General features: G+C 38.4%; 1 protein-coding gene across 1 annotated transcript in view; it reads right to left on the bottom strand.

Annotated features, from left to right (window-relative positions):
- The window catches only part of PREP (prolyl endopeptidase), a 105,126-nt gene that overhangs the window by 43,993 nt on the left and 33,800 nt on the right, over nucleotides 1-27,333 (bottom strand). The window contains exon 8 of the mRNA XM_065834753.2: nucleotides 9,361-9,552. Coding sequence (XP_065690825.2) covers nucleotides 9,361-9,552 — 192 coding nt within the window. The remainder of the gene's footprint in view (nucleotides 1-9,360; nucleotides 9,553-27,333) is intronic.

Below are 27,333 nucleotides of genomic sequence, written 5' to 3'. Positions count from 1 at the left end.
GGAAAAGAACAACAAAGCCACAGAAAATACAGTAAAAAGTGCTAAGAAATAAAATAATCAGACACAATCTGATTCTAAAATTCTTGAGCGTATCTAAATACATGCACCAGAACTTCTGGCATACATTGGCTCTTTAAAAGTCACCTGCCTTCTGAAACAAAAATATGAACATAAAAGTAAAGGCTGACATTCTCTGGAAATGTGCTAGCCATGCTGCTTGAAGCTAATTTATGCAGACACAGGAATAAAGACTGTTTAACCAAGATGCTTATTCATTTGAGTTGCTTATACATCAATACAGTGCTTAAATATCACATATTTCAATGCAAAACCCAAGCAAAACATTGATCTGTGCCAGCAGTACTTATGGAAATGCAAGAAAATCAAAACAATGACTATGATTTAGACTCAAGCTAAATGAATAAGAACAAAAGCACATGTGATCCTGCACTGCACATTAAAGTACAGAACCTAGAGGTTACTATTCATTTTGTTTTTATTGCCTAGGTATTCAGGAGGCTATTCTCATAAGCCCTATTGGGTGCAAGAAAAGGGCTATTCTGAGGTGATATCCTCAACATGCCTTTAAAAAAAGAACAAATATGTTTATTAAAGAAGCTAATGTTAAACAGCATTCTTGAGACTCTCAGGTAACAGAAACAGGACAATGCATGGGGAAATCAGTCTGGCAAAAGGACCCAGGGATAAGGTGCTCTGCAGAGGGTCATTCCCTTTGTGCCTCTCCTGAAAGTCCTGGACCCCAGCAGCGCTGCCCATCTCAGCTGTGCAGGAATGAGAACTTCTGCTTCATAGAACCTTTCACATTCTGAGTTTGCTCCTCAGAAGAAGTAAAGAAAAACTAAACAAAACAACAACCAGGACACAGATCTGTGAACTTTTTCATGGAATGGTATTTTTTTCTAATTATACTTTGGAAAATCCAAACCGATTAAAAAAACAAAAAAAAAAAAAAAAAAAATCAAGGCTGGCAATTTCTAAAGAAATCCCTGCAGTTCTGTCAACCACCTCACTTCAATTCCCATCTTTATAGCCTGTGAAGTGTAGAAACTCTTCAGGGCTCCAGTTCACCCACAATATATATCATGTAACATATTCTCTCCTGTCTCCTGTGCCATTGGCTTTAGATCTTCAGTGACAAATCTGTTTATTTACTCAAGCAGACAGGAAAAAGATTGAAACCTCTTCATCTCCCTCAGTGTTTAAGAAACCAGTTAACCTTTGCAACAAAAATATTACAACTTGTTGTTGATTCACAAATCAAATACAAACAAGACAAAGTACAAACAAGGTTAAAAGTCAAGAAAAAAATATCAGGAAGGAGGGAACAAGGGATTTTTTTTTTTTTTTTAATTTGCAGAGCTAGGTGAGGTGGTGATTCCTGTCCTCTTCCAACTATGTATGTGCAACTTCTCCCCTGACAAATCAGACTGGAAACCTAAGTCATGGGCAAGGTGCCAGCACTGGACAATGCCTTCTCTGACCTGCTGAAAGCAAAAAACTAAAAGATGGAATCAAATGAGCATGAAAAATCAGGCAGGACTGACTAGGGCATGCTGTAATTTAGCATCAAGAGACATGGAGTTTAAAATACCAATATTGGAGGAAAAAACGAGGAGACGCAAGGCAAAATTGACTGAATTTCAGTTTTACACTATTTTATGTAGTTCACATTTTAACAGTTCTTCCCAGTTTCCCCAATGCCCTATAAAACCAAATAATTTGAATTCACAGAGGGACTGATGATGGTCTTATAAATGCATCTTTGCACATTCAAGTTCCAGAACAAAAGTTCCAAGTTGTATGATGCGTCCCTTCTGCTAAAGGTGAGAAGCTCTTTCTGAATTGAAGGTCAGAACTCATTATTCCGTAACACTTAGCTCCTTTAACAGTCCCTGCTTTCATACACAGTTCAGGTCTGTCACGACCCCCTAGAGCTCGAAGACGTTCAAATCCTAATAGCTCAATAGAGACTACTTTCTTTTTAGGTTGTTCCTGAAGGACCGGTGAAATTTAACACTAATTTGAATTTCTAGCCGTATGAATTTATGCTACATAAACACCAAAATAAAGCTTTAGTCCTCTCCTCTTCCTAAAGACCACCACTGACATTTTTTCCCCCCCGAGACTAACTACTTCATGAGCTTCTAGCTTAAATCTGGGAATTTTCAAACCAAAGCCCCACAGTACAACACTAATTGAAATTTCAACCATGAAGCCATGACCTGAAATAAAGACATAGCACAGCATAACACTGTTTATAAATTAGTAATTGATGTGTAATTTTAGCTCTGGAGTAACTGAAATTTCTTAAATGACACTGGAGAACAGGATAAAGTTTAATTGTTATATCCAATTACGTATTTTGAAATATAGAATCATTCTTGGCTGCATGAACAAAGAGAATATGTGGTCATTAAAAATATTTATGAGTGTCGTTGCACAAACCTGACAACGTTCACATTTATATTAATGAACCAGTTATAAAACATGAATTAAAAATATAGCATACCTACAGTAACACAGCATTTTTGCCTGCAGAATTAACTGCTCTGCAGTAATTATGAGAGCCCATGAACTCAATTGGCATTCTCAGTAACATCTGTAACTAAAATGCCTATTTTTTACTCTCAAAAATTTCTGACATTTAAAGTTACATAAAATGGATTACAGACACTCTCAGATCAAATGTATAAAGCATGTAGTTTTGCTTCAACAAAAATATTAGTTAAGCAACTTTTATTTTAAAATTAAATTGTGATGACCCTTAATTCTTCACTAATCGTTTGATGAAGTGTTCCAGTTTAATGGATGTTTTCATTAAAAGTCAAGGTACATTATTACTTTGGCTTACATATTATGAAGAGATATTACTCTTCTATTAAACAGACTCAATTGCCCATGGGTAAGGCTGCTGGCTTACGCGGGGATTCGTGCTATTGAATAACTTGCCTAGGAAGTAGCATTACTAACTCTCTGTTACTCTTTTGGTTTACTAATGAGATGCTCTCAGCAAGGTGAAAATAACAGATAAGACAACACAAAATGTTTTTAAAACATTCCATGAGATTTAGGAACACAACTTCTGTGTATAATACTTGTGTTATAACTGGTTTTGGTGCATTGCTAACTGCCTCCAAAATTTACAGTAATGGAAGTTACAAAGAAATGCAAAAAATCAAAACAGAGTAAAACACTGAAGCAGACTTGAAAGAGCAGAAGACACTAAGAACCAACACGTACATACATACATAGAAAGCTAAACCAATGCTGAATTATTAACAAGAGCTATTTTTTGACTGCAAGCTGTTCTGGGATACTATGAATTGCTTGTTGAGTGGTTTCACTCACACAAGTGTGTTTTTTTTTTTTTTTTAAAAGCTAACCATCTGAGACCTCATGTATAGGGTCAGTTTATTTTCAATTAATACCAATGAACACAGCAGTTACTCTCACAGTTACACCTAAATGTATCAATTGTTCTCCAGCATACTTACAACCCACCTACTTAAAATACTCATCAGGCAAAGTATTTATTTTACTAAGCAACAAACATGTAGAGGTTGCCTTCACAAACCTAAGCCTTTCGGTTCAGGCAGCAGAGAGAGATGGACACACTTGGAAACACTCACAGGTGCTGAAAGCAGGTGTGAAGAATTATTCTTAGTACTGCCTATTCCCTCTGAAGATGACTGTGACCACTTTGATGATTACAATAGGTTACACACAATCCTTCAAAGCTAAATTTGGGCTAGAGGAATTACACTTCTTATCAAGGCCTAGAAAACTGAGCTCAACCATCTCTAGAAGAAATGGTCCATTCAACCTATTAGAAATAAATATACTGCTACTTTCCAAAAACTGTTTTATTTTGACAGCTTTCATTAGTAGCAAAGATGTGTCACTAACTCAGCACCTGCCATGTTGCCATGAACAACTTTTGAAATAGTATCAGGAAAAAGAAGTTTGAATCCTCAAACCAAGCATCTGTGCCACTAACCCTAAATAGAGACAATTAATAACTTAATGACAGTTCTGACCTTTCATTTCTGCAGCAGTAGCTACAGCATGTTAAGTGTCCAGCTGTACAAACAAGCTTTGACAGACACAGGCTGAAAGGTTGATGGAGAACACCACACCAAGCTAGATGAGCTAGGTAGCCGTAAGTCTTCAGCAGAAACTGTTGAGTCACTTGCTGTACAATGTGCTTGTGTGTCCACTCAATGAATAATTAATATATTTTAATGGACTGTCAAAGCTTTAACTGCAAAATAGACCTGGAAGGCCCTTTTGGTTCCTATGGTCATCACAGACAGCGACCATAAACCTCAGTGTTTCTGTACATTAACAGGTATTCATGCTGAGCTCAGTGAAAATAATTTGAAACCACCACTTGAGGTTACTTGTGGGTAGACTTGCAAGCAAAGCATGAGCAATTTACATAATAAAACATGAATAATTCTGAAATGTGAGTAAAAGTTGATGAACCCTCACAACATATGAAAAGGCATATGTCTTCTCTCCAAGACACCATCCCCAGTAACAGTCCGCCATGTTTAAGTTAATGGAAAAGCTCCAACCAATTTCAACAAGATGAGGATTTTATACTCCACATCCTCTCAGTATGAGACACACAAATGAGATGCAGAATCAAGGGGGCAAAGCTCTTCTGAAGCTGCAAAGATCAGGAGTGATACTTCCTTAAGTAACCTACAGACTTCAGTCATCTGTGACCAGCACCAGTTTTCCAAGGAAAACAGAGTTAAACAGAGCCATGAAAGCAGAACAAAACTTTCAGTCAGGGACGTGCATCTGAACCACATCCTCTTCCCATGTCCACAGTGTGTGAGGAACAGTATCTGGCTTGGCCAGATCTTAGGAGGTACTTTTTGTTGCTGGCATACACCGGAGCTAAGTCACATCCCAGTTGTTGTTTTTTCTTTTTCACATTTCACAGTAGAAGCTTATCAATTTGGTTGTTTGTGTTGCAGCTAATTTCTTCCTCTCTTGTACTCCTCTGCACCAGCCATCCCAGCAGGGTGATGCCTCTGGGCTGCACACGGCAGGTGACACAACAGCTCTTCAGAACAGCCGTGCACACAGAACATGCACCTGCTTTGCAAGTCAAACTCCCAGGTGTGCAAAGCTACAGGTATCCTGAAAAACATCACAGCATAACAGAGTGCACAAGCTTCCTGACGACTGAGATGAACGTGAGGGATTACTCACACCCATGCACGTCCTTGTCATGCAGGATCAGCAATTTCATAGCACTCATTCCAGACTTTGTCCCTCCTGGTTTCACTACAGTGCCAAAAGATAAATAGTTATCTTGCAATGTATTTGATTATTCTGGTTGGTTGCTCAGTATCTTGTCTCCACATTGTATTTTCCAGTGTAAGCTACATTCAAAAGAATTACATAAAATCTGAAAGAATGCCTGGGAATTTTTTTTTTTTTAATTATTTTATGCCGTGCTTCATGTGTGAATAGGACAGTGACCCAAAATCTGGCTTTAGAGTTTAAATTTGTAAAAAGGCAGCCAAAAATCTTTGTGACACTGCTGGAGTACAACAACACTTTAGTTGCAGTAACTCCCCTCCTCAAACTACGAATTAGCCAGCAGGTTAAAGGTATGAAGAAAATTACTATTGTTTACTTGGAGTGCACATTCTAGGTGAGGGAACGGAAGCATTTTACATGCACTGAGTTTAGATGTGCAGATGTGTACAAGGCACAGAAGCATTACTAGTTTTGCCCTTGCTAGTTAAATGGCCAACTGAGGCTCAAGGAACTGCTCAAGATCATCCACCTCATTTCCGACACATTCAGGAATACACCTTATTTCTCAGCTCTTCTTACTCAGGAGATCTATTCTGTTTTCCACACAGAATCACAGAATGTTAGGGATTGGAAGGGAACTCAAAAGATGACCTAGTCCAATCCCCCTGCCAGAGCAGGAACACCTAGATGAGGTTACACAGGAATGTGTCCAGGCGGGTTTTGAATGTCTCCAGAGAAGGAGACTCCACAACCCCTCTGGGCAGCCTGTTCCAGTGCTCTGTTACCCTCACTCAGAAGTTTCTTCTCAAATTTAAGTGGAACCTCTTGTGTTCCAGTTTGAACCCACTACCCCTTGTCCTACCATTGGTTGTCACCGAGAAGAGCCTGGCTCCATCCTCATGACACTCACCCTTTATATATTTGTGAACATTAATAAGGTCACCTCTCAGTCTCCTCCAAGCTAAAGAGACCCAGCTCCCTCAGCCTCTCCTCATGAGGGAGATGCTCCACTCCCTTAATCATCTTTGTTGCCCTGCGCTGGACTCTCTCCAGCAGTTCCCTGTCCTTGTCATTGTCACAAGTACAGGGCTGGATATAACTGCTACTCTTAAGTTGTCCCGCTCCACTGGTGTTGGGCACTTTTCGGGGTGTCACAGTTCTCAGAATTATTTAACCTTCTAAAGACAGCAGATTTATCCTATGCCTTAGGACTAAGGTCACAGTGTCTGTAATGATCAGTCTGCATTTATGGTTTCATAGCTGCCCTTTAACTAATTCAGCACACCGATTTGCAGGTATATGATAATTTAAACCACTTCTTCAACATTAGATGTGAATCTCTCCTATGGTTCTCTTTTAGACTCCCTGAAAAGTAAAAGTAACACTCTATAAACAAACTCCCAAAGGGGGAAATGAGTCTCATCACACCCCAATATGTTCTGATGCCCTCTTTAAATTTCACTTTAAAATAGTTGTCGCTTATTTCTTCCCCTCAGCTCACAGAGAAAGATGTACATTTACCCCAACTCTGTGTGAAATCTCTGCTGGGAGTTGTCAAATGAGGTGTGTGTACAACATCATTGCAGGAATATGTTTGGGTTTTTTTCCCTGTATTTCTCAAATTAGTTAATTTATAAACAGTTCTGAAAACAAAAAGGTTAAAGCCAATAAGAAAAGTCTATCTTGAATAATATGTTGCAGAAACCAATTGACATTCACACTGACTTGTAGTTGTGTGTTTATTTCTTTGTTAGATTATATTAGCTATAGCATCTTCCCTAAGAATGCACTATGATACTTTGTGAAATTTCTCTTTTTGCCATTGACAGACAGTGGCAGAGCTTCATAATTCTCAAACCTGCATTTATTGTTAATAAATAAATCTATTTTTGTATGCACATGGTCCAGCTTTTATGAAACTGAATCTAAGCCAACACATAGAAATGAAGAAGGCTATGGCTACCAGGCAGATCACACCAGAACAGGAAATTTCTGAGCTGAGTATCTATATATTCCAGTAAAAATCAATTGTGACCTAGAGCATCACTAACTATAATGTTTATAAGGAAATTCTGACACAGCTAATTACATCTGAGTAGACTCGCTCCCACACATATGTAAAACTGGACAAGCAGCAACACTCATTTACCATTTGAATCACTGCTGTCCTAGCTTTTGCAGAAGGCGTTTCATTACATTGTCATCTCTGCATCAAACAAAATCAAATTCACTTGACTCTAAGGTTTTAAAGACAACGAATTATTAACTGCTTTCTGGTATAATTACATCTTTCTAAAGAAAATCTTGAATGATTGAAACAACATGACATAGAGACTGGCTTGCTTGCTGACTTCATTAAGTAAATGTGTTTGGTTTATTTATTTACTTATATTTATTCAGGGCTACAACCTCCCAAACATGATAAAACTCCCTTATCTTGGTTTTGAGGATACAACACCAATCTGCAAGTGTCTGCCACAAAGAAGCAAATGAACAATTTAAACTCACTTTACTGTAGCGCTAAGATCTACTTATAACTCATCTTCTTATGGATACATTTTTATTTGTTACTTTAATCTGATTCTTTTACGTAGCACTTTAAAAAGCTGGAGAGAAAAGTGGACATGATTGCCTACTCCGGGTTCACATTCAAATACAGTGGAAGCTTAGTGACACACAACAGACTCCTGAAAGTCACTCTGATGGTTTTATATGACAGATGATGTTTGCCTTCAAGTGTTTAAGAGCTGAATGCCTGTTATGTTTACAGTCTGAAGGCCAGTGCCCTCAGCAAACCCATTTATCTGAACTTTCAGTTTTCTAAATACCGTTCTTGTTATGTTTGTATAGTCAAGGCTGTCACGTATAATCCATTAAAGGAGCGTTGTATGCATGAATTTTTTTTTTGCATGTGCACAAACATGAACTCAGAACAACTTTGCCTTTAGAATGAAAACAAAATGGAGTTGAGCTAAATACTGCAGTGTAGTGAAGAACAGATGTGGTCTTTACCTTCCTAGGAAGGAATATATAGCCAGTGCTTATACAGCCACTGGTCAAAGCTCCTTTGGCTGTCTAGACCACATCTCAGGTAAATCCACACACAGTAACCACCATTCATGTCAATCACATGTTTCTGTCTCATTCTGTTTGGACACGTGCCATCTCTAAGTCAATTCTTCAACTTGGTCCCACTTTATAAATTGCTGAACAAACAAATCAATCACACACACGCAGAGAATTCTACTCCTACAAAGCAGCTCTTTACCAGAAAAGTAGCAAATGTGAACGAATTTGTATAAAGATGGATTAATAAAAAAAAAGGTTTGAGTCTTTTTGAATAGCTATAGTTTTGCTAGTCAGATAAATCATAATACTATTTTGCACTGTGTGGAGAGCAGACTAAATAAATGTACACAGAGGATCTGTCAAAAACAGATGAGAGGAGGTTTTCCTGCATTATCTGAAACTAATGCTAAGTTTTTCCTCAAAAATGCGATTAAAAAAATAGACCTTTATTTTAATTATACCAAACCCAAAGATTTCTCTTTTGAGCTTGCTTTTATGCTTAGAAGCGTCAATGTCCTCCAGCTTTCCTGAGACCATTTTTCAAGCGTTGTCTTCTCTTATTGCAGGAAAACCAGAAAATCCTGCCTCAAACTCTGACCAACTCGATTCACAGTGTGCTACACTACTGCCAGACTTGCTCTTTCCCTTCCTTCTGCTTACAAAGTCCCTCTTGCTGTAATCTGTGACTGTTTCGTACATGTTTACTATACTGACATGAAGCAGGAAAATACTTTGCCCTCAACTCCTACAAACACAGAACTAAAACAAAGACACATGAAGCATCTTCACTATGGCCACACAGGATGTTAGACAGAGAGAAATAGATCCTGGATCTTTCAGGTCTCAGCAAGTCTTTTAATCACAAATCTTAAACAAAGTTTAAACACAGGGGAAAAAAAAAAGTCTGTACAAGATCCTTCAATAGGGTATTTTCTGAATTAATTTGAAAAAAGCAGAATAGAAAATCTTTAACTTGACATGAACTCTTACCTAGAACATCTCTTTCATGTTCAGGGACTAGAACTTTCCATTTGGATTCCTCTGGGTCACTGAAGTCAATGTTGATTAACCGGTAATTTGGAGAATGGCGGTTTGTCTTGAAAGTGAACACTGTTCCTTCATTGGTGACGTACTCATACTCAGCCTCAAAGTTATCTATCAGCTTCACCCATTGAAGAATTCCTGCAAGATCAAACATATCATGTAAATTCTTCACCTTCTGAAACAAAAATATTTTAACAACTGAGGGCAAAGTCTTCCTGACAGTTGCTGTAGGCTCTTTATTGAACAACGGCAACGACCAGAAGAAGTACAGCTATGGAAGGGGCTGAATATGCACTGAGTATTCAGAATTTTCAAAGAATACTGCAGATTACTAGGCTGCAGTGGGAAAATGCCCATTCACAGACATGTTAACATACTGGTTTTGAGGAATTTCTAGCAAAATATGCACAGAATACTCACAGAAGTATGGTTAGTGTTTCACCAGCTTTCCTGAGAGGCTGCTGGAAATCTCAGGTGTTTGCTACAGACAGAGGTGCTTCTACCACACTGACTGCTGTGGAGCCAACAACGTCAACCATATCATGTTCTTGCCAACGGAGTTCACAAGCTCCCACTTCTATAGACTTGGAATGAGGAGTTGCAGCTGAGTCAAAATCTCTGCACTAAGCTTTTGAGCTCGATTTTATTTTCAATAGCTTTTTCAGATTACTATTTAGTTATAGAATATTTTTTTCTTTCTGAAAAAAGTTACTTTTCCTTAAAGTGGGAAGTTTTCCATTCTCCTTAAAAGCTCGGAATTTCCCACGGAATAGAAAAGATGCTATTTGAATAAGTAAAATAAACTTCAATATCAGGAATTTCCCTGTTGATTCAGAAACAATACTCCTTAAGTGTTCTTCTGTAGAAGCTTGTCACCACCAAAGGACAACTACAGACAGTTAGCTAAAATGTTAACTTCTTGGCTTGTGAAGAATGAAATTGCATTTTCCCTACCGACCTTCTAGAATATCACACTCACTAACAGAGGTGGACTTCTCTTAAATATGAATTGCCTCAGTTTACTCAGTCTGTACCACAATCTTAGTATTGACTCAGCCTGGATTTGGGACTGAAAGACTCCACTACTTTTAATTCACATTTTAATATTTTGCAATAGGTTTAGAGGCTAATAGAAAAAGCAGTAAAACTAGATCAGTTATGTAATATGTTTGTTATATCTACAACCCAACCTATCAGCCAAACTTCATACATTAGCTATGCTGAAAAATCAGAATCCTTATTGATAGTAAAGTTAAAGCTTTTCTATCTTAAAATAACATTTGGCCCACCCTGCCTCTTTTCCAAAACTAAAGGTTGGGTCTTTGCTTTTAAGTAAAACCGTATCAACTGTGTATAAATCTGTTCATGAAACTCCATAATATAATGTTTGTGTCAACACAGCAGATTATTTTATAATATTAAAAGCTGAGTAGAATAATGGAAGTAGATCATAGCTAAGCTGTAACTACTTTAAGTTTTAAAAAAGAAAAGAATAACTGAGGAAGCAGTGAGATGGCAAAGCTCATTTAAAACCCATTAAATGTAATAAGAGAGGATAGCCAGGCCTAGTACATTCGTAAAGCTCCTATCTCTTAATTGGTTTTGGTTTAAGAAAATTTTCCCTGTCTCTTCAAGTAAAGCAATAGATTTGCCAATTAAGTCTATTTTTTATAGTGCTGTAAAACAAACTTTCCAGACAATCCAGCCAACTTAGTATCCCCTCTCTGAGTGAACCAAATGCTTGTTGAATTTTGGTTTCCACTGAGGTCCAGAGTTCTGTCCTTCTCAAGAGATTTTATGTTGAAGAAAAATCCTGCTAGGTCCCTTCAGTTGCTCGGAGTTCTATAGAGAAAACCTGCTTTGATGCCCAGTAAAACAAAGAAAATCCAGCCTACAGCAAACTCTGATATACACTAGTGAAACTGTTTTAAGATCTCAACTCACATGCATAAGTGTTCTAGTAAATAAAAACTTAACTGCAGTATAACACCATAACAATATTGGAACATTTGTATTCCAGTATCTGATGAAATGAAACCATCCTACTAAAGAAGAACAAGACTTCATAAAAAGGAATCCCCAGACTGTTGAAAATGGTAAATGTGCACAATAACTGTAGTCTCCATGACTGCAACAAAAGTTGGATTCCACTAAGAAAAAGGACAATAATGTGACATTAGGGATTTACATTGCTGCTGTGCAACTTGTTCATCCGCGCCCAAATGAGCAGGTAGTAAAACAGCAAAAGGGTTGATATTCTACAGGGATACACTAAGTTGTTATTACAAAATCGAGAGCTTTCATGTTGTTAAAGTGGATGTTATATAGTTCTTAGAAGACAAATATTGCAGATGAATTATCCCTAAACCCTGGTCTCACTGAAGTGGTTAAATATGCCAATATCTAGTCCAAGTTAAGGTGGTAATGAGGCAATTACAGGCAGCTGAAAGAGACCGGTACATCAGGTATGTTTTCTACTGTACAGAGTATGTCCTGTAGATCTTTAATCAAAGGAAGAAACACTTTGCAGCGAGACAGATATCAGACACAAGAGGATGCACCTTTACAGCTGGTTGCAGCTGATCCAGTTGCGGCCCGTAACTGAAAGGGATATTCGAGCATTACCTTCAAGCACCCTGCTTAGCCTTCCTTTGGGCCAGGGGTAACAGCCTGGTGACCAGCATGTCCAGTTCTCTGGGCACTAATATGGCTGAAAAGCGACTGTGAGGAGAACCATTTATCTGCAGTCACACCAGTGGCAGCAGAAGGGAGAGCAGGTCCATGCAGCTCACTGGCGTGGCGATGCCCCCAGGCCGAGCACTCTGTCCTTGCTGCGAGTTGAGCTGACGCCTCATCGTTGCCACAGAGGAATTTGTCCTTCTTCACATGACTTCAAGCTCACTGCTTCTCTTTTGCTCATCTGCCCCAGTAGTGAGCTCGTTTAATGGGTTAAATGACTAAAAAAAACAAACCCAAAAAACGTGCCACAAAAGAAAGTTTTCTCTTTTGTTGCCTGAACCAGCTCACTGCCAGGCAGAGGAGTGTCACTGTGCACAGGGCAGCCAGCGTGCACAAGGCAGCAGCAGAGAGAGGCTGAAGAGGAGCAACAACATTTGTCATTAGCAATGAGCCATAAGATAAGCTTGACTGCAGCAACGCCGCACACTCCCATTTCCCCCTCCTCCTCCATCAGCGTGTCTCCACCTTCACGCTTGGTTTGGCATTTGCCTGAGTGAACAGTAAAGCTGATTAAATTAGCTAACCTAGAAGAAAACTAATCTCTCTCTACTATACATTTTTTTTCCCCCGTGGCAGATTAGCGAGTGCAGTCACCTAACCACAGGGTCAGACAGGTGACTCAACAGGAGGGGATGGTGTTAGGTGATCCATGAGCCTATGGAGATGGGACAGCTCTCCTTTCCACAGCACTAACTGATTAATCTGGCTCTGTTTGTTTCATAAAACTGCTTCCTGTGGTACCCAAAAGGCCCATGGGAATGGACAAGGCAGATTTTGATTAAAGACAGCACATTACATGAGGAGACTTTGCTTGAATGAACACAACTTGAAGTGTAAAGTATCCATTATCAAAGATTCTGTCTGTGTCAGGAATACATCTACAAGCCTGCCCAGATAGGGACACACACATGCATTTCCAATTCAAACTCCATGCAAGTAGATTAAGTGTAACTTCATTTTCTTAGTGTCTTTTGTTTACGTGCATGACTACTGAATACTAGGAAAGGTACCTGTGTGCAGCTTTCACCTGGCCTAAATTTAGGATGGATGATTCTATAGTAACTGGTCAAACATTCAAAAGCACAGTGAACTATGCATTGAGAGCCTCAAGCGGTGCTCACTTCCTTACAGCATGTTCTTTGTACAGGTGGAACAGTGCACACTCGTACAGAAGCTCAATGAGCCAGGCTGAGAGCTGTTATCTAAGTATCAGAAGAGGATGTTCCAGCAATCAGAGGTAAGCAAAAAGTAATTTAGTATGCAGTGCAGATGTGGGAGAGTGCAGCTGATTATGGAGGACTCACATTATAACTTCTGAAAGAATAATGAAGATATCTACACACAACCTAGATGGGACAACAAAAAGCCTTCCAAGTAACTTGTAACACTAAGTCATCCACCAGTTCCCAAGGAAGCTAAGAAAAACAGTGGAGTTATTGATGAATACACAGCCATAGTCAAAAAAGCAGATGCCTTATACAAATGGATATAGCTAAGAAGATACAGAGATGAACTATGTGGTTTCACTAAGACAAGAGACTGGAAAGGGCTCTGCCAGTGGTAGATGACTGACAGTCTTCCCAGGAGCTAAATGAGATGCAGGAAACAGAGGTTCAAAACAGACCAGAGTAATGATAAAAGGTCTAAAATATAGTTTTCATATAAAATGACCCATGAAGATACCTTTTGCCTTACATTAAAGACGAAAACACAGAAGCACGACAAAGTGTATAAAACAATAAATGATAGGGAGCTGTGGTGCTCAGATCTTCTGTCAGAGCAAGGATGCTGGACCTAGCTGGGTAACAGACCACAGCCAGTTCTCCATCGCGCCAATGCAAACTCATGTGATCAGCACATCCATTCTTACCAAACGGCCTGACATACATGTACACAACCCATCATATGACTGGATGGATACTCTCTTGTTGGTTACATACCTGACCAAAAGCGACTGTGTGCACTGCGTCATGTGGCATGCATGTATCTACCCAGTTATCAAAACAGGTGAGGGACTACAGGGTCTCAGAAACAAGGAATGGTCTGTTGACCCCCAAACAGTTCATGCAAACCAGTTCTTCCGCATCTCTGAATGTCTCCAGCAAAAAGGGCACCAAGGCCCATGAATGGAAGGCTGGTTACCATCAACTAGAAACAGCTAAAGGATTCTTGCTTCACTCTCAAACTCAGAAAAAACAGCCTCTTACTAATGAAAAGAACAATACATCTATAAGTTATGACTTTAAAAACCCCTCCAAAAGTAAGGCAAAGGATGGACACTGAGCTCATACTTCTTTAAAAGAAAGGACGGGAGGGGGAAGGTGAAGAACTAGCAGCCCTCTGAGACGATCTGTCTTTGAAGACAGTCATTGAGAAGTGGCACTTGTGGTCCAGGCACCCTTATCCTTCACACCAGAGTCACTCAAGACTGCAGAGTTTAATCCAGAAAAGCATGAGGCTGAAGATCTTGACAGTTTACTGCATACTGCTGCTATAACCTAATCCTTTTCTTTGCCAGTCCTTCCACTAAAACACATTGCTGAAGAGCTATAGATGCTTTTGCCTATATACTTTATACCTGCCAGTTATCCATCATCAAATAATTGCATTACTATAGGAACTGCAGGTAGAGGATTTATAACCTTTATTTGATGGACACTAAAGCCATGCCACACAACAGAAAATCATAATCCTACAGAGCTAGTCCTTCTTCTGCAATGTTTAGGACAAAAGCAACATACAGTGTACAGACATAACTTTTAAACAAAATGTTTGGATCCACAGTAGGGGAATTGTATCAGTAAGCATCACAGATTAAGCCCTCAATCTTGTACTGGCATCTGAACACAGCCAAACATTCGCTGGTCTGCTGAGAGCTCTCTGTGTGATGAAGCAGGTTTGTAGCTGAACAGTGGCAACTACAGGAGAAGGAAAAGCTAATTTGAACAAACTGATTATAACAGTAAGAACGATCAGAGAAAGCCTGTTATCAACCCTCTTTCAGACAGAAAGGACAGAATGGCTGAGAGTCACTGTTCATCAGTTCATAAAATGTTCTCAATACTTCCTTCCATATTTCATGTTTCATGGAAAAGCCAAACAATCAATTAGTGGCAAATAACCTCTCAGCTGTGCTGGCTGGAGAAGACAGGGCTTAGTGATCAGCTACTGATGTTGTGGAAAAAGGTTTTATGAACAAGGTAAACGCTCTCATTTGGCTTTTTTTCAGGTAGTCTAGCAGTCAAAACTATCAGGTGAAGATATAAATGTTAACTTCCACAAAATTATATTCCATTCTAGCTTGTCACTTATATTTTTTTGTAAGACAGACATATTTCCTGGAAATGGAAGAGAATGCCCAGAATGTCTCATAATGATGGGACAGGCTCTCTACCCAAACAGGAACACCAAATTTCATTATGCTACATGCATTAAACAAGTAAACTTCTACTCAAGGAAACATTATGATTTCTCAACTCTTAGATTTTACACTGAATTGATTTTTCAAGGAGGCACTGAAGTTTAAGTGCATAATGTGCCTCTGAATCATAAATGGAATATTAAAAATACGTGAAAAAAACCAAACCAACCCAGTCAGTTATCTTCAGCCTTAACAAATGAGCTTCCAACTTAGCTACAGGCATGACTTTCTAAATTGAATTAATTTTGATAGCTGTTCAACAGTTATTTGGAATTCATTTTGTCTTTCATCTTAAAGATGATAGTTTGCTCAATTATTTCAATAGGAAGATTTTTTTTTAAACAGAGTGAAAATACAAATGAAACCCAAAATGCCTTTAAATGCAATCTGCTCACAGAAAAGCCTTAAAAACAGTGTAATTCTGTTTTTGCGATTCCATATATGTGCATCTATCAACATCCACTTAGATTATCTACATGCACAACTGTAACTTTAGGGCATATGGGTTTTATGTATGTTTTACGTTAGAATTATAACACATTCAACTCCTAAACTGGAATGATCAATGCATTCAACACTAGCAGCATCGGAGACAGAAGAGAAACATGCTGGTTTAGTTAAATACTTTGCTACTGACAGACTAATCAACATACACATATATACAACAGCACATTCTAATAGGACATAGGAGGACAATAACTTCACAGCCTTAACACTTTCAGTTCCAAAAAAGCCTTATAAAAGCAGAAGTCACATGGGTACATACATTATTAAGCACTTTCAATTTATTTAATTTCATTTTCTATGTTTTCCCCATTCATGTAAGAGAAGAACATATTTTACTGAAAATTTTATAAACAGAAATGAATGTGTCTCTACGTAAGGTCTTAAATCCTATGAAGATAAAAATCTTGGTTTTAGTTAAGTCATCATACTATTTCCTTCTTACCTCACTGTATTTTTACGGTGAATTTTATAAAGTCTCCATATTTACTCTTTGAACTCCGGATTCTTTTGTTCATCTTTATTTCTAAGAGGAAATCAATAGTTAAACTCTACAATTTAGGACTCTGTTAGTGGATTATTTTTTTCTTTTTCAGTCTCAGGAAAATGGATGAAAATCAGTCACTCCCTCAATTTCTGCTTTTTATGTTTCCCATGGAAGAGAAAGCTTTTACTCCCTAAATTTTATTTTCATAAGGAAGAATCATCTACATCTTTCACAGATTCCATTTTCCAATATTAACTTACCTACATAGCCTGCAATACATTTAAAATGGTTTAAAATCTATAATACATTGGTATACTGGTATTTGTATATATCTGTACCTCTTTTCGTATGTGTACAGACACATAGATACATGTCAAGTTTTTAAGACCTTTGCTACAGCAGAGAAATATCTTTTGCCCTTGGACTGTCAATCCCTATCTGAGAAGCTGTTTCACTTGCTGGAGGTACCTGGCAAACTCTTTCCATGTCCAAAAATCTTAACCACAGGATATATAAAGCCCTTCATCACAGGGCATAACAAACCAAACCAAATATCATAGTGCAGTTTAAGTTTTCTCTAGTACTCACATCTCCTCTTAGTATTCCCCCCTTTGTATTTTCTTCTTGCCTGTTACAGTGTACAGGGTAAATCCGAGAAAGGAAACATTCAATTACTGCATGTCACATGGCTGTAATTCCCTACAAGTAGTTATTGAGTGTATTCCCCCTTTATTTCTCACCATATCAGAGAGCAGACTGTATCTCACACTGCTGACTGCTGGATATTTAGATATAACAGAAAATCCAGTATTATGCTGCTGTCATCTTTCAGAGTATGTTAAAAAAAAATGGAGATTGCTTTGTAACAGCTGCAGTACACAGGTTTCAGATAGTGGAGTACAGCAACTTCCTATGTGAAATGAGAGCTGAGAAGAGCAGATTGTGGCTATACATCGATGCATCGTGCCCATCCCCCCAGTCTGTCTCAGCAGCTCTATCCTGAAAGCATAAAACTACCCAAAAAACTCAGTGCTTAGATTTCTACCAGCTACACTATCTCTAACTGAAATAGTTCTACTTCACCTGCAAACCCTGAGCCACCACACTGATGTTAATCTCTTGCTTCCTCCTTCCCCTATCAGCAGCTGCATCAACTCTGCATCTTCACTTGATTTGCACGTGCCAACTGTTGAAGACTCCTTTTCAGAAGTACTCTGAAATTATGAGTCAGCTAACCCATTACATAGACATTAGTCCTTCTGAGACCTCTGGCTTTGCTCCACCAGCAGCTTGTTTAAATAAGGAACAAACAAAACAAACAAAAAAAAATACAACCCACAATCAACCCAGCTGCAAAACATAAGAGGCTGACAGATCATACTTGTGTGTAGCTACTCCTCCTTGCATTTTATTCTTGGTATTTGGTATCTAGAGAATAGTTATTCTAACAATTAACTAATTTAGTAACTAACCACGCAGTTGGACACAAAAAACGTAATTTTAAGGAAAAGATAGTGTTGTTTCTGACATTTTCAATGTCATTTTTTTTAAATCTCAGAATTTCTGTGCTTGTTACTGTGGATGCCAAATAGAGCTGAATTTCTTTTTTTAAATAATATGAGAAGTTTTATCACTACTATAAAATTTCACATTGTCACCAAGACCCTGAGGACAGGAACCACAAGGTGTTTAGGATGACAACAGTTTATATATAGTCATCATCCTTTTCTGGTGTCCCATAATACTCAGAAAAACAAACATTGGCAGAGTGGTGGATATGGTGACTGAAAGAAGTTTATAACCTGCAAAAGTAACACTTATGTTGATAGTCAGATGAAGGTTAACCTTTTAATTTTCATTGCTGAATACTGACTCACTAAAGCAAGTCAGATCCTTCAAACTTTTATTTAAAAGTCTTCTCAGACGCTGAAAATCCATACAACAAAGGCTTCCAAATTTCAAGTATCCTCTATGAGAGGAGATTTTGAAAACCGGGCACTTACTCTGGAGTCTGCCACAGTACTAATCCACAATAGTTTTTGTGTTCGATAGAAGACAGGTAATCTCACGGTACACAATGTGTTTCAAATTGGAAGAGAGAGTTTCAGGGCCCCAGTGGTTTGTTCATAATGTATCCTTGGAAATGAATGGCCCAGCACAGCCCTTCACTCAGACTTCTACTCCATATCAGAATCTAATTTCTTTTTGAATCATGTAACGCTTTGCTTCCTCTCAAGGTCTCACTCTGAGCCAGGCAGCTACGCTTTTTTGGCTCTTTCTTCACAGCTACAAAAAATTGTCTCTCTCTGGTCTCCAAAGGCAAGAGAGATTTTTCAAACAATGTGGACTCTCTTTGAAAGTAAGATCTCTTAATCTCTTGGGACCTGACTTCATTTATGAACATCTGAGGAGGCAATACTGGGGTGGAGGTATTATTAATATGTCCCTGAAAGGAACGCAACTTTGTTGTGTTTGTACTGTGCTCTCAGTGCCACTCATCCTGTGGATGATGGATGAAGCTTATTCAATGATGATGGAAAGTTAATGTATCTGCAATTTAAAAAATAAATAAATGTAAGGAGGCAATATTTATTCCTTTGAGTTAAAACATTTAGACATGTCCAGATATATCAAAGATTAGCCCAGAAGAAAGAAATAAAGCATTTTTATGAGCAGAGATTTTTCTGTCAGTTTCAAGGCTTCTATTTTACTTCAATTTGGATGATCACTCAAAAGACAGAAGAGAATATATAAGCTATAACTCTCTCAAAACAAAGCATATGTCCTCATGCAGGAGAACACAGCAACAGAAAAACAGGAGCCAAAGGTGATCTCTCTCACACTGCACTTTCTCTAATATACACAAAGCACAAATACATAATCTAAGAAACACTTCATAGTGAATGTCATGTCCAGCTGGACACTGGTAGCATAAAGATCTCCTTGCCCAAACAGCAAACTATTTACTTTTATTGCTAATGATTTGCCTCCAATTAAAAAAAATACACTGAAATAAAAACTCTTTGGACTTGCCACGTAAGGGATATGAAACAGTTTTTTTTAAAGTTACTTCAATGACAGAAAAGTCTTTCAAAAAATGAAGAGCACTCTCCCTCCCACCACATTCCACTTTCTAGCTGATGTCTACTGTCTCCTCACTATCCTTTTTCTCTTGTTCTTTTTCATTACAAAGGTTTTGATCCACTTTTTCAGGCTACGCAGCACATACTGACTCATCCGTTTGATGTTACTGTATACAGCACTGTTCATTGCTTTTTATTTTAGAGAGTCTTATAAACGACAAGACTAAACTAAAATACAAAAGTCCAGATAAACCTACTTTCAACAGAAAGTGGACAAACATGCCCTTTGTTTCTCCGCTTGCCCTCAAGCCATGTACATGCTTTCCTCAATGTGAGGAAAAAAGAAAAACCTTTTAAACAAAGGAACAAAATAAAAATTCCTATGGCTGATAACTCTGCTCTTGAATTCCTTCTTGCATCCTGTCTCTGCCAGTTCAGTGCAAAGCCATTCCAGCTGACGACGACTAAGCGACCAGCTAACTGTGAAGTTCATTTTTTTTCTCCATTTTTATTGCATCTTTCCAAGCCAGTGGCTCTAAAATATTTTACACCAGCTCCTCTTCCTGCATACATGTCCTCCCACCACCTCCCACTGTTCCCACCAGACACGAACTGCCAGTCTCCAAGCAGCCCAGTCAGCACCCAAGCTTAAAAGCCCCAACCACTCTCCTCTCTCCCCAAACTCCTTACGCCTTTAACTTCTACAAACGTCCGCTGAGCTCCTGGCTAGTGCAATCCCTCCAAACCGACAACCCGGGCTGTGCTTCCCAACTTGCTATCCCTCTCAAAGTTTTGCATTCCAGAAGACACAGCAACCTTTCACAGTTTCTGTGTGCCCAGAGGTTATAATGAGAGCTACCTCTTCTGCTCCCCAGGCTGCCTTATATCCTTCCTTTTCCTCTCTGTTCTCATGCTTCAGCTCCCCTAGAAGAGGAAAGGCGGGCTCTGCTCAGAGCTCTGAGTCAGTGACTCATAAATCAGCTCTGTGATGCTCACAACAAGAGGATACCGATTTTTTTATTAGGCTTCCAAGCGGCTAGCTTAATGCAAAACAAAGAAAAAGGTCAATGTTAACAACTTCAACAAGACCGATCAGCCATGTCATCTTGGTTTAAGTTCATAGCCAAGGCTGATTAAAAAGCTTTCATTTACTTTTGTTGCACGCCAACAGATTTGTGCTAAATTCCCTCTTTCCTGCACCAAACCACACAGTCAAAAGAATAAATAGTCAAGGCTGACAATCTAATAGAAAAGAAACAATTTCTCAAGAAGAGGGAAAAACAAAATTATTACCAGGCACAGAAACAGAAAAAACACCACAGAAAAAACACCATTGTTTTTTCATTTATGGTGTTTTTTTGGTGGTGTTTGGTTTTTTGTTTGTTTGTTTGTTTGTTTTGGTAAGGTGTACAACAAAGTTTGCTAATATATAATTACTTGATTACTGTGTATCTAGCTGTTTGGCTAATATGAAGCATTTTCAGGTATACCAAGAACAACAGTTAAGCAAAGTGATTAATGAGAGAAGTTTGACTTGTTTGACTGGTTCAACATACAAGCAAAGTCAAGTGCTGTCTGTCTTCTGGAAGACAGGTTTGATAAAATAGTAAAAAACTGTGCTCGGGTACTAGGAAAAGAAACACTTAGCATTAGATCACTTTCAAATATTGAAAGAGTCAAGGCTTGAAAATCCTCACAGTTTGGCAAGATAAGTAGGGAATTCTTGAGTGAGGGATGACCTTCTGGACATGAACCCCCAGTGCTGTCCTTCCTGACACAACATACAGCTGTTGCACCTCTGCTACTGAAATTTCATAAAGCAAAACTAAACTGCATTAGTTGGTTCAGTGGCTGATGAAGAGTGGTTTTAATTCTCCCTCATCTTTCTAAACCCCACTACGTAAGCAACCAAAGAGGCATGCAGGAAAGAAAAGTCCCACTACCCACAGCTGCTTGAAGCACAGTATGGCAATGGAGTTTCTCCAAAAGCTTAACGAACAGCCCAGTTGTGTCTTCTCTCGGTATTGTCTTGCCACAACATTGTGAATTATGACTAAACGTATCTAGTCTTGAGGAATGAAGTATTTGCAAACCACTTTGATATGAGACAATAAAAGCCTTTTTTTTTTTTTTTTTTAAAGTGTATTTGGTTCCAATTGGTGAACCTAGTGATTTCTAACATGGAGAGCTTTGTGGTAAAAACTAAGCCGCAAGCTAGGTTAAACTGGTGGGATTCACAAGATGCACACGGTAGCAGGGGAGTAGGAAACAATATCCCCCAAACCTCTTATGTATCCAGACTAATTTAAAATTCTCATAAAAAATAGATGTGTATTTGTCATAAGTTACTTATCACAGTGATTTTCTATTCTGAAAAGGAGCATTCTTGGCACAAATAGCTCACAATGGCCCATTTAAAAACCTAGCAAACAACCTGAATATTTGAAGAGGAAAATGACTCAGCCTGGATACAGTATAAAGATTGTGAAGGGGGAAAAGGAAGCATGAACAACATTTTAGCTAACCTGAGAAGCAGAAAAGATGCTCAGATGCTCCCTGTGATGTTCATGGAAAGAAACAGAAACACTGCGGTGTAGATTATCTTCTGGGGAAAACAAACTGACAAGAATTATTACAGACGATCGCACTGAACATTCAATTAACCTATGGTTGTTGACAAAATATCGTAAGTAATCATATATAGTAAAGGGAGAAGGGCAACCTGACACACTTAAAATTTCAAATGTAGAAAAAAGCAAGTAAAATCCTTATAATTTCTCAAATATTTAGAAAAGGCCTACTCTCATTTATTAGATGTGATCTCCATTCAGAGTCAAGATAATTTCCTGCCCACCACAGGGCAAGTTAACTTCCACTGGTCCACAGCCACTGGAACATACCAAGAATCAATGAGTGCACAAGACACAACTGCCCTCAGTACAGCAGAACTAATAAAATAGATGCTTGCACAGAGTTTCAATTATATCATTATCTCTTGACTTATAATTTAAAGGGCGTACGTGCAAAGAGAAGCCACAACTCATGCTGTGCAGGAAGTTAATGAAAGCAATAATGAAGTGGCAAATATTGCAAACCATGTTTCATTAAAAGCTAACTTGTGAGAAAGCTCAGCCAAAGGTTTCCTCTACATCAAAGCAATTTACTCTGGATTGGTTGACACCTTGAATACTTTACTAAAATGCACAGAGGTGACAGACATCCCAGCAGATGACTTCCACAAGGAACACTTTTTCCCAGAGCACTTAAAATGTCATTTTTTAGATTCTGATTTGATTAAAATACATATAATATCGAAGTTAAGAAGTTCAGCTGGAGGCAAAGTATGGAGTGAACAGTCTCATCCCAAGAGACAACATCCATAGTCAAGTAAAGACACAGTATGTGTCTTGCACATTATGCCATTTTAGGAAAAGCACCACTTCTCGCATACTTTGTGATACCTCAGCTACTTATTGAACATGGAGTACCTACATCCCATGTAGTTCTAACTTTGTCCCTCTCACCTCAACACTGCCTATTTCCTAACTTGAGAAGCTCAGTAGGCACGTTATCATGCATCCTTTTCTGTGCTCCCTGTCTCTCTTTGAATTTTATAGAATGGAAATGGAGCTCAGGACTGCAGGTTCCACGGGGTGGCAAAGAATCTGAAAAATAAATATTGAAATATTTCTGTGTTGTAATGTCCAGATCATGTTACAGAACCATCCAATGCGGGACAAAACATAGAAATATACATTATGTTCCTTATTTTTAAGGCCCAGTACAGTAATCCTTCTTCACTAGCAAGATGATTGAAGATGACTCCCACTCTTGAAAATGGAAACAACACATTCTGTGAAAAAAATGGAAATTTTTTAAAACAGCAAAGATAACTAAAGGTATGTGAGCTAAAACCTAAGTCAGACACCTCAAAACAGCAAGGCATTTTGATTTAGCATCACTGCCTGCCAGACTGTTAGTCAGAAAACAAGACCATTGGGCTAAAAGAAAATCTTAAAGGAGCCACAGAAAGCCCAGCACCACATGGGATGAGAGACAGGGAAACAACTAAAATATTTTTCTGCTGTTCTGGAGGGTAAGGCATTGCTTTTACCACTTTTATACTTAAAAGTTGGGTGGTGATAGGTTTCACATGAGCATATACAACTTCAAGCCTTCTCTGTCAAGTATAGATATTATGATATAGTTTTTCATTATTATATTCATCTTTGGGGTTTGTTTTAGCTGAACTAGTCTAAATCAGCACACAGCTGGACATATAGGAGGGGGTTATATTCTTTTGGAATATTTCAAGTATGGTATCAACAAATTTCACATAGTTCTGAATTTATTTATACTGTAAAGTCATGGTTTAGAAACTTACGTTGCAGTAGAGCAGATATGCTATACTTAGGGTTGTTTAAATTAAGCTTGCCTAGCTCATCTGCGAAATTTGTTTCCAACTTAGCGTATATTAGAAATATGGTACAATTTTTTTTTCCCCCTAGATGTTAAGAGATCTGCTTCCTCAGAGTAAAGTTTTATTTTATTGGTCTTTTTCGCTCAGACAGCACAGTGTCCAGTTGAATTATTTTGCTGAAATTTGCAGGATAGAGTGGAGAAGTGGGCTAGGGAAGGGGAATCCACCTTAGTAAAAGAAAGAAGAAACAGGAATGCAAAATGAAACTGTGTATTTCATGTGTGGAAATAAAAAACACTTATCAAATACCTGCCTGACAGAACTCAAAAGATGACTGTGAATTCAGAGATGAATCAGCTACTGTGGGAATTATTAAGCAACACAATATATTAACAGCTTGTAACAGGCTTACAGGAGTTCAGATATTTCTTTCCCCAGCAGATGGACAGAACGTGTAGTCTTCCCTTTTTACTCTTATTTACATGTATCATGTTTTCATAGCAAGAAGAAGATTTCAAATTCAAATTAAATTCAAATTAAATTCAGTGCTTTCTGGAAGTTTTTTTAAAGATTAATGCAACAGCATAAGCACATCCAATTGACAAAAAAACCCCAAAGCTGTTAAACCTTTTTTTTCCTCTTTAAATTGTGGACTTTTTCCATATTTATGCTCAATTACATACCTGTCCTGTTTTTACTGGATATCTAGGTAATGTAAATAAATAAGTCTACACCTTTTTCACCTTAGAGGCTGAAAGGGAAAACCAGATTGTCCCACAAGAATCAGCAAGAACTCCAACAAAATGAAATAAAAAGTTTACCTCTTTTTGCTAACAATCTATAATATATACTGTCAGATCATAGGGAATTTTCCAAGTTGTTGTTTTTTTTTTTTTCTTAAGGCCTTCTTAAAATGAGGAAGATTATAAAAGCAATTACTATTTCTAAATAAGCTGTACAGCATACCACAGAAGGGATCCAAACTATGGATCATTTCATGGCAACACAAACGTTTTTCATTTATTACAAAAGCCTCAACCTAGAGACCAGAACATTACTACTCAGTGCGAGGAAAGCCAGCAACATGTAACATGCCTATAAAATGTCTGGGATAGGAACAGTTTATTACATTTTTGTTTTGCGTTATCTAGACAAAGAGAAGTCAGATCAGTCTATTTATCTGGGCTGCTACAGCCAGGACGCTGCTGTAGAGCAACACTGTACATTGAGCACATGAGCTTCTACAGTGGTAGTGTCACTTCAGTCCTTAAGTACATACACACACACTTATTTCGTCACGGTCAAACAGTTATTTAATTTCTCATGCATTTCAAAGAAATTTAACAGGATAAAAGAGACTCCTATAACCAGAGAATTTTGCCTCTGTCGGATTTTAAAGGACAGGTCCAAACACCGGAAGTGTCATATGAACAGTGATGGTCGAGGTCTATTACAGAAGAAGGAGGGAAAAAAAAAAAGACAAGCTAAATACAGAATTCCTACAATACCATTTTTAATGCCTGAAAACCAGTCATGCCCCTTCAATTCTGAGGTCTATTTCATGTATTAGGTCCTTTCCCTTAGTTATCAGCTCTGTTATTTCTTCTTTCCTCATTACAAAAATCATAGCCCTGTTTCTGGCATATTTGACAGAAGCCTTGTCTGGTCAATTATCTTCAACAATTCAGTCACCAGCTTAGTGAATATCACCATCAGCTTTCAGTTGCAAATTGAGACTATTTGTCCTCAGCGAGTATCTCCAGGATCCAAAGGCATTTTGACTGAAATAATCAAAGCCTCTCCTCTTTCTAATCTAATGTTATTTAACCTCTTCTTTGAGGTCACTATATTGGAGCTTCACTGTCAAAGCACTCTGTCCTAAAAACATAACAGATACGCTATCTCCTAGATGCTAGGCTAGCTATATCTTAACATTTTCTCTCATTTTTCAATTTTCCTCATTCCCTCTGTGCCAGGCAGTACAATTTCTGAAATAACTAATAACTCAAATAGTATTGCAACTACTTCCCTTTTTTAGAGATCTTCTTTCACAAACACCCATATCTTAATCAGCTCATTTTCTCTCTCACCTCAGCTTTGTACTTTTCTCAAATGCCATGGGAGGAACGTTCCCGTTCCAATTTTTGAAAGTGGCCTTCAGTTCTGTGGTCTCTCTCTTTTCTTTCCCTCCCTCTAATTTTAGGAGCATGTCAGCTAACAGCCATGGGCACCCTTTGCAATCAGCACAGAGGTCCAGACCTGTCCAGAGGGCTACTTGTATTTCACATGTACTGAATCATCATGAGGACTCTCGTTTCACACACTCTTTCCACATAACAGCTGCAGGGGAGCATAGGAACGCAGGAGCTGCAGCTAATGGTCTAAAGAGGTGAATTCAGTCCCTCATCTCTTCTAACATATCCAGCGTCTGGAAGTGATTCTCACTTTACCTCCAACATAGAATTCGGCAGTGACCAAACTCCTGCAGTACAGCAAAATGTAAGAAAATTTATTAACCATCCCGTCCACACTTTCAATTTTCTATTGACTGCTGCGAGATTCAATTTGAACATAAGAAACACTTTTTGATGTGGGGCGGTCAAACACTGGCACCCAGTGCTCAGGGAAGTTGTGGAGAGCATTTGTAGAGATATTCAGAACCCAGACACAGTCCTATACAACTTGTTCTAGCAGACCCTGCTAAAACAAAGGAGGTGGATCTCAGGTGGTCCCTTCCAACCTAAACAGTTCTATACCTCACAAAGTAGTCCTTGGTCTAAGGTATAAGACAGGCACATTGGGAAAGAAAGAGAGATGGAGAACACATTTTAAGTTTACCTCTGTTTCCTCAAGACAACTTTTTGGATAGAAATTATTAGAGTCATTACTAAACTAATATTTCTACCATTCCTCTTTTGTGACCACTGCTCCTTAAAGGAACATAACTTTAATTCAGGCAAATTGCAACTGTATTGCTTCCTTTCCTCACTTCTGTCCATCACACAACATTGCCATCTCCTCAGCTCTTGAATAGTTCAGCTGAGAACACATAACAACAAGAACATGACACATAATTCACATCCCCATCTGTAGAACAAACAGGCTGCTGTGTGAAATCAACCTGGTTATATACACTTCAGTATATAAAAGAGAGGTGGGACACAGGTCTGATGCACTGCTCCACGACTTCTGCACTATGTAACTACCAGCAGATCATCCCCCACATCTGTAGACAGTGCGTGGTCACAGTTTGGGGGACAGTATT

This window comes from Patagioenas fasciata, chromosome 3, assembly GCF_037038585.1.
Source record: "Patagioenas fasciata isolate bPatFas1 chromosome 3, bPatFas1.hap1, whole genome shotgun sequence".
In the NCBI taxonomy this organism is placed as follows: Eukaryota; Metazoa; Chordata; class Aves; order Columbiformes; family Columbidae; genus Patagioenas; species Patagioenas fasciata.
Note: the sequence above shows the minus strand (reverse complement) of the source record. Positions and strands in the feature narration are given on the sequence as shown.